General features: G+C 42.2%; 1 protein-coding gene across 1 annotated transcript; it reads right to left on the bottom strand.

The window, feature by feature from the left end:
- Positions 1-1,425: 1,425 nt before the first annotated feature.
- Positions 1,426-6,340, bottom strand: nptx1l (neuronal pentraxin 1 like). The gene is made up of 5 exons (XM_020646933.2): positions 5,741-6,340; positions 5,268-5,475; positions 4,434-4,678; positions 4,165-4,344; positions 1,426-2,588 (listed from the first exon to the last, which is right to left on the bottom strand). The coding sequence occupies exons 1-5, from the start codon at positions 6,323-6,325 to the stop codon at positions 2,367-2,369; spliced, it is 1,440 nt and encodes a 479-aa protein (XP_020502589.1). The 5' UTR covers positions 6,326-6,340; the 3' UTR covers positions 1,426-2,366.
- Between the last annotated feature and the right edge of the window lie 1,824 nt (positions 6,341-8,164).

Below are 8,164 nucleotides of genomic sequence, written 5' to 3'. Positions count from 1 at the left end.
TGTTTACAATTAGTGAGAAGCTTGAGTCCCGCCGGCTGTACTGTTGTCAGCCCTTTGTTTACATCATGTTTACATGGACGGGACGGCCTTGTGTAAAAAAACTGTTTCAGTCAAGGACTAGAAAAAAGAAGAATAACATACTCACTGATTATTTGGATGTCATGTAAGTGTCTTTAGATCTCGGTCATTCCGTGTCAATTTTCTGTGTGAAAGCCATTTCAACTAAATTTGTTTGTATACCATTTTTTTACTTCACGATGTTGTCCAAAACTTGACTCTCAGCCGGTAATGAGAATCCCTCAGATACCAGCAGGATTAAAAAAAAAACCTATTCATGGCAGAAAAACACTTAATACTGGTATTATAATGGCTGTAATGGACACTTCACTTTCTGCTAACACTGACTTTTTTGTTTATATTTTTGCACAATTGTAATTTATCTGAAACCTGTTGATTCTAAACCACATCTCAGACATTATGTGAGGATGAAATTCAAGAAATCCAAGGGATGGGTCATGTCCACTCATACAGTAATGGGCTTCAGGCTTTGTTTTAGTGTTTCAGTATAGCTGATAATCTGATTCTTAAAGCATCTTTTAATGCTTGTTTTAAACGTTCTTTTGTCAGGCTGCAGTAGAAAATGTACTAATCTATGTGATGTGCTGATAAGACAGTTGTTCAGGTATTTGTTTTCCAGCTTGTTTCATTCACTGTGCTCTGTTCTGTTCATATATGTCAGCCCACGGCGTCTGCCAGTCATTCCATTAGGTAGGAAGAGTTACAAAGTTTATCTTTCACGTACAATAAGTGAATTGTAGTTGGCATTAACGTGTTTTTATGGTGAAGCTGTTTGCATAAAGTTGCCTTTTTAAACATCCAGCAGACGTGAAGGATCATTAGAACTGATTTGGAGTAATTTGAGTAAAGTGATAAATGGAAAACCAACATTTGCTCTTTTGTTTTGGTCTCCACTGTCTCCTGACAAAGAAAGGGTTGTTTTTTTTGCTGCTAACTACTCTTCAGCAAGGACTCGCAGACTTTGTCTGTCTGCCATTTCTGAGGGCTGAGAACCAAGGCGGTGAAGTTAGGCGTCATAAAAACCCACAACTGGTTGTTAAAATTGATAAGCTGTCAGCAGAGCGTAGTGGAATTACAGAGTTGGTTGGAAATGTGTCATTGATTCCCCATTAAGAGGTAACCCTTCACATGCAGTCACATTATCCACTGCCAATACGGAAGAACTGATAGCAGCCAAATGTTGACGATCCATTGGGAAAGATTACAATCCAGACTTAGTAAAAACAGGTGAAGGACTGAGATGATGACCATCACACAGGTAAGATTTAGACCTTCACCTTTAGCATCCATGTGTGTCCACATGAGTCATTCCATGTGTATCTTAAAGTATCCATACTTACACCTGTATATGATTCAAGTATCACAATTTATTACAAAAACTAGAACTTTTTTCATCTGTCGTTTTGCCATGCTTTAAGCATATAACAATACAGTATAAAATCTCAACTCAAAAATAGGAAAGTAAAAGCAAAGATCAAAGATGCTGACGCAGCATTTACAGAAGTTAAGACATGCTGTTACTGTACAAAGAACATTCCAACTGAAACATCTGCAAAATGCGTCATACTCATCAGTGAGTTGCATTTTACAATAAACAATCCGATTCCAGCCTCATCCAGAGTCTCTTTTTTCCAAAGTAATTTACAGGAAAATAAACACCAACAACTCTGCAAATCATAATGAATGTGCTGAGATTTTTTTTTTCAACAGCCCAAGGCACTCAGGCTCCAATGTTGGCAATTAATACGTCATTCTTTTACACAAAATCACATCAAGCGGGTGGTGGCAGGGAGAGAAGAGTGAGAAACTATGTCGTCTATTTTTATGATCTCTTGAAGAACTTGTTCCTTTTTTGAAGAAGTCCACCTTGGCCCCCCCTTTTTTCACAGTGAAAATCCCTGGCAGTCGAGACAAAAATAAGACGTTTGCAGTCCTTTTTGTTGAACTTTGTGACATCTGGTTTTGCTAAAAACTATTGCGACTTCTTACTGGTCTTTGGACTCCGGCCTGTCATTTTGGTCTCCGAGCGTCTTCTCCCATCAGCTGCTTTTTCAAAAACCAAACCCCTCAAAGCAGCCCGAGAATACCACAGGATGTCCCAAGTGTCAACTTCCTGTGATCAACTTCAACCCAACATGAGAAATCTGGTACAAATCTATCGAGTGTCGACGAATGACATTTTTCAAATATCTAACAAATCCAGAAAAAATCCTGATCTTTCGTTTAGTTAACCGATGCTGTGACAAAGAAGTGGCTTGAACACGTTGACATTCTCTCGGCTGCTGCTTTTAGTTGAGCTGGCGACATGCTTCAAATGTCCACTTGGAGGCTCCTCCGTAAATGTCGAGGCTCGTCTCCATCCAGGCAAACACGTTGCCCACTTGGGCTTTGCTGCTGCAAGTCGCTAGATTGTAAATCTCCCCCACGGATAGCTTCCGGTCCCAGATGTGAAAGTTGGCCAGGTCTCCTACGAAAGCTTGTGTGGCGTCGAATCCTCCACCGAGCGTGTCCTGTGGTGGAGACAAATGGATTTAATGAGGGGATGGCGTAATATTCTATTTTTTCTCTGAGGGTTGCTTCATGAAAGAACTAAACTGCTTTTGGATTAAGGTCATCAAACTTTTCAATACCACTTGATTTCTTTAAACAATGTGATCTCCCTTATTTAAATGATTGATAGCACCGAAGGTTTGAATGTAAAACAGATCTTCAGTCATACTTCTAACCAAAAGCTGCCGCATGGTTAAGAGAGAGCAATGTTTAAATTGAAATGTACAGTGTGCAGGAGTTTGCCTGCATTTTTGGTCATTAAAGGCTTTGTATGCGATTTTTTTGATCCAGTAGATGTCGCCCTTGAGCACCAGCATGAAACCAAAACAACTTGCGCTGCATTGTTTTGTTAGCATGCTAATGCTAGCGATCTTTATTATGCTCGTATCTTCACACTGCATGTAAATTTACCTGAAATGAGCGTGATCTAGAAACACAGTTAATCAGTGAGTACAGTATGTTATTCTTCTTTTCTCTAGTCCCTCAATTAAACAACTTTTATACGCGAGGGGAGGAGTCAGCCGCTGTCCTGGCGATGTAAACAAACTGAAGATAGGACTCAGAAAACTAGGAAAACATCACAGACAGTGGGACTCGGGTGTTACACCCATTGTAGACAGTCATGACTCATAGAGTTATTTTCAGAGGATATACTTGATTTCTATTATATTTAAGTGTGAAAAATTGCATATAAAGCCATTAAAAAATTTGAAATAACCCAATATCGGGCGGGTCTAGTACTTCTATTTTTTGATGCCAAGGCATTAAATAAGGTATCAATTTTGTTGTTTGATTTTAATTAGAATGTATCCCAAGTTAAAAAATCATGACAAGCTTTTTTTTGGATCATCTGATTTTTTTTAAACACTGTACATCTTCATTCAGCTGGGAAATATCTGGTCACCTCATTGAACCTAATCTGTGAATTTACGCGTGGATGTTTCTGGAAATTGAGATACAGTATCATCTCATTATCTCCCAATGAAATGGAATAATGACTTTTCCGCCTTGTTGGATAATTTTGTGCACCATCTACCTGTTCAATTTAACAAAATCGTTATGATCCCTCTGCATTTTTTTCCCATCCTGACATCTTGTTTCAGTGGATCAAGTTAAATATAAGTTCCCAGTGAAGTTATTTTTGGCTTGAAATGAAATCCCTCTCTCTCTTTCTGCCTCTTCCTCTTTCCCTTTCTGTGACTCGTTTGGTTGCTACAGATGGCTGTCCACCAATGAGTCTGGTTCTGCTCGAGGTTTCTGCCTGTTAAAAGGCAGATTCTTCTTTGTGCCTATAGATTCATGTTTTTCTATTTTTTTTATAACAAATTATAAAGATCTAAACATTATGTGCACATGGTGACAACTAAACGGCAAGCTGACATTTGAAAAAAGATAAAAAAATAAGTGACACATCATTTTTAAAGTTAGCCCCCGTTTTTTTTACAGTGTAGGTTAAGGGTTGTTGTTATTTGTATCTTAACGTGGGGCTTAAAAAACAAACTTGACTGATTGGAATTGGTGGTGTGTAGAGTTTACCTGCTCTTGGCCGAGGATCAGCAGGCCTTGTGGTTTGATGGGATGGTAAGGAGCCAGATTCTCTCCACTCCCTCTCCTCACGCCATCCTGGAAAGCTTCCCAAACACCGTCCCGCGTGGTCCAGGTCACGCAGATATGATGCCACTTCCCATCGTTGATGAGAAAAGGCAGCTTCGCAACCTAGAAGACGACACGAAGTCAAAGAGTTTGAACAAACATCTCAAATCACTCTTAGAAATGTATTTCCACGTTTTTTTCCCCTTTCCTACCTTATCATTGATCAGGATCTCCATCGGGTTGTTGCCCCACTCTATGAGGACCAGCTCGTTGGCCTGACCCGGAACTGCGTAGGAGAAAGGCGTGCCAACTCCGGGGGACGCGTTGGATTTGAGCCACATGCACACAGTGAGGGCGTACATCTCCGGCAAGCTCTTCTTCACTTTGGCGTACATGTAGTTGGTTCTCAGCGGGAACGTGAGCTGAAATTTATCCAGAGGCCTGCTCTCTCTTTGACCTGTGGAGAGGACAGCATCACAGCATCTTTACATATTTAAACCGCAGATATTCACACATCCTGTGGACGATTTACGGCGTTACACAACAAAACTACAACCATGACGCTCCAGATTCGCTTTAATCTCGCATTAAAGATCTGCCACAGGAGTGCTGACGTTGTTAACCTTCATCTCATGTCTTCCTCTCCCACCACACCTCTCTGTTTCACTGCCATGGGACTTTTTTTTATTTTTTTTATTTTTTTTAACGTTTGGTACCAGAAGTGTCCCAAACCCAGAGCGCAGGACTGTTGAATATTGAAGTTCCCAAATGGCTCCCAGAGATAATGCAGATATTGGTCCTTCCCTGCGTGTTAGGGAGGTTTAATCTGCATGAATTAGAGCAGGAAACTCAAATACTGGGCTTCTGCAGCTTTGAGGGGATGAGTGAAACATTAAATCGACTGTTGAGGTCATAAAAGCTTGTAATGCTAAACTGGATTTTCTTATGTTGTGCCCTCGCTGCGGTTTTGCGCACACACCAAATCCCCCACATCTCCTTTTTTTCCCCACTTTTTTCGCGCAAGTCCTTTTTTCCCCCCAAACTACCTTTTTCAAGGTCGGTGATCCTCTGGTGCAGAGACGTGAGCGTGGACTCCACTCTCCCACGCTGCTCCGTCTCATTTCGGAGCCCGGGCTTCCCCTCGTCGATGCTGTTCACTCGGGACAAGACCTGCTTCTCCAGGTCGTCGATTTTACTCTGGAGCAGATCTTTCAGGCTGTTCGCCTGCACGGAGTTGTTACTCCTGCTGAATTGCTGTCAGAGGGGAAAGAAAATAAAGCTCAAATTAAAAATGATGTTGAGGTTAACTATTTTAGAAACTTAATTTGTAATCATGCTGCTTTTCATTTGTGCGCACAAGATTACACATTTCCAATTAGTATAACCAATGGAAGACCAGAATCTGATCTTTCTATATGTTCTTAGTTTATTGTTATCGTTATTTTATAAGTTTAGATAGAAGATGTTGTACTGGTTTTTACGCAGTCATCCAAAGTGTCCCAAATTCCCCTCAGCCTACCTCCAGGTTTTCTAATCTCAGCTTCAGCGACTGTAAAGTCTGCGAGAGTTGCGCCAAAGTGTCCGCGGGGCCCCTCGATACATCCCCCATAGTGTTTTTGGTCCCCGTTTCTTTCCTCCTGCCCCCAGGCTCCGAGCTGCCGCTCTGGCTCTCGCAGCGAGCCAACTTTGAAGTCAGTTCTCTGATGGTTTCCTTCTGGTTCATGATCGTCTCCTTCTGCTGCAAAACCGTCTCCCGCAGCTGCATCACCGTGGTCTTCAAGTCCTCTCCTGGCACGCTATTCTGCAAGGTGGCCGCGCAAATGTCCATATCCTTTGGCACGGAGGTGCAGATGAACTGCGTCTGTGCGCCAAGTTCTTGACAAGAACTTTCCAAAAAGAGCCATGAAATTAGAAAAAGTCTCCAGCAGATCCCATTCTTTGTGGCGTGCATGTCTGCGGCTGTCTTCCGTTGGTGAGTTCGGCCTGAAAAGCTGCAGTGACTTCCCGCCTGTGTCCCCGTGTTGTTGTTATACTCCGCCTGTGTGGAAGTGCAGCGCGCTTTTATACCGAGAGCCCGGTTCTGCGCAGAGCTGCTCCACTGCATCACGACCGGAGGAGGGGAGGGAGGGAGCCATGGAGCCGCGCTGTCCCTGTTTAATCGGCTCCAGAAAGCGGAGTCACATTCAAGAGATGAAACCTATTTTTTTTTTTTCCTTTTAGACTCCCACGTGATAAATCTTTAATCACTTAGACTGTTTGTCATTCCTTTCTGTGTATTATTCATCCGGAAAACGTAGCGTTTTGTAAAGGCAGAGGATAGAGGAGGTTTCTTCTTTCGTGGAGGGCTGCCAGGAGAGCCAGCTGTGTTTGTTTGGGTTTTTTTTTTTTTTTTGCACGCGGAAAACAGACACACACACACACACACACACACACACACACACTCTTGATGCAGATGAGAAATCGCAGCAGTGTGTGGTCTCCATAGATTCAGCACCAAGGACAGCTCTCACCACATTGCATTATCACAGAGTGGTGCTGCTGCTTAGTTTCACACTCTTCAACTGTTCCTCATTCCCTCTGTGTTTCCTCTGATCACACGTGTTTATTTCATCATGAACTATACATTGCATTTCAAAAGGCATAAATTAGTTTTCAGGTCAAACACAAACTGTATTCCCAGAAGAACCCACCTCTTCCAGTGGCAATCTGCTCCACACATCACCGCCGCAATCATCTCAATAATTCAGTTTCCAAAATGATAATCTGTCCCCGAGCACTTTACCTTTATCTATTATTCAGGAAAAGACAATTTTATTATTTTTTTTGAAGTGCCCACTCTCTGCTCTTATTTACTCAGTCCGTGTTGGAAAGAAATGAAAACATTTTCTTAATAAGTAATGAAAACATATCGGCGCTTGGATTAAAATTGATTTCCTTTGTGAAGATGAAGATATGCAGCCCGAGAGACAAAGGTCTGACTGTGACAAAAAGGATATTAGATGAAGAGGTGAGACGGGTCATGGTTGCAATTACGATCATCCATAGCAGGCCTCTAAAGCTAAATGCTTTATAGCTGCAGGAGGTGAGATATTAACACGGAACGACCGGTTCAGTCGTTGTCAGGAGGAAGGAATTCATCTCATCAGTTCCTCCAGAGTTTCAGCGGCTTTATCTGGGAGGGTTGAGGCCAAACATTCCTGATTTTAGCAGCTTTATAAACAAAGTTGTAATGCAGGTTGCACTATTTTTGAGTCTGTATACATCCACAGTTATCGACTCAGACAGACGCTCAGTTAAAACTCATGGTAAATGGACTTGAGCTTATATAGCGCTTTTCTAGTTTTCCGACTACTCAAAATGCTTTTACACTGCATGTCAAACCTTCACATTCACACACTGATGATGGTGCTCGCTATGTAATATCATCCATCACAAGTAACTAATCCCATTCATACACCGCCACCGAAGCAGCAGGAGCAATTCAGGGTTAAGTGTCTTGCCCAAGGACACATCGGACATGTTGCCCAGCTGGGGATCGAACCCTCGACCTTCCGGTTGAGACTCTACCAACTGAGCCACAGCCGCCCGATGACTTCTGACGTCACTTCAGTCAAGTTTCTTCACTGATAAGAGACTTTGGGATGACCTCCTCCTTGTACCATTACTGCGTGAGATCAGCTCTGACTTAAGTTTTCTTATCGAGCCTCTGGTCAGAGAAAACTTTCTAACTCAGCATCTGATTGGTCGACAGGCTCAACACACGGGCTTCAGAAAGTGGGTGAAGGAACGTTTACATTTTTATTCAAGGAACGACACTGACTGTTGGATTTACTGTTAAGAGTCTCCACAAAGACACTATATAGTTTGACGCTGGATTAGGAAGCCCATTAAAGGCTTTATATGTGATTGTTTTGATCCAGCAGATGTCGCCCTTGAGCACCTG

Source organism: Labrus bergylta, chromosome 16, assembly GCF_963930695.1.
Source record: "Labrus bergylta chromosome 16, fLabBer1.1, whole genome shotgun sequence".
NCBI lineage: Eukaryota > Metazoa > Chordata > Actinopteri > Labriformes > Labridae > Labrus > Labrus bergylta.
The sequence above is the reverse complement of the archived record's forward strand: the minus strand, read 5'-3'. Positions and strand labels throughout refer to the sequence as shown.

Bases quoted from the DNA above. Each gene is read 5' to 3' on its own strand.
- nptx1l (XM_020646933.2), bottom strand. From the start codon at position 6,325: ATGCAGTGGAGCAGCTCTGCGCAGAACCGGGCTCTCGGTATAAAAGCG. The intron at 5,476-5,740 runs GTAGGCTGAGGG...CCCCTCTGACAG, and splicing joins TGAGATTAGAAAACCTGGAG to CAATTCAGCAGGAGTAACAA. The intron at 4,345-4,433 runs GTAGGAAAGGGG...GTCGTCTTCTAG, and splicing joins AGATCCTGATCAATGATAAG to GTTGCGAAGCTGCCTTTTCT.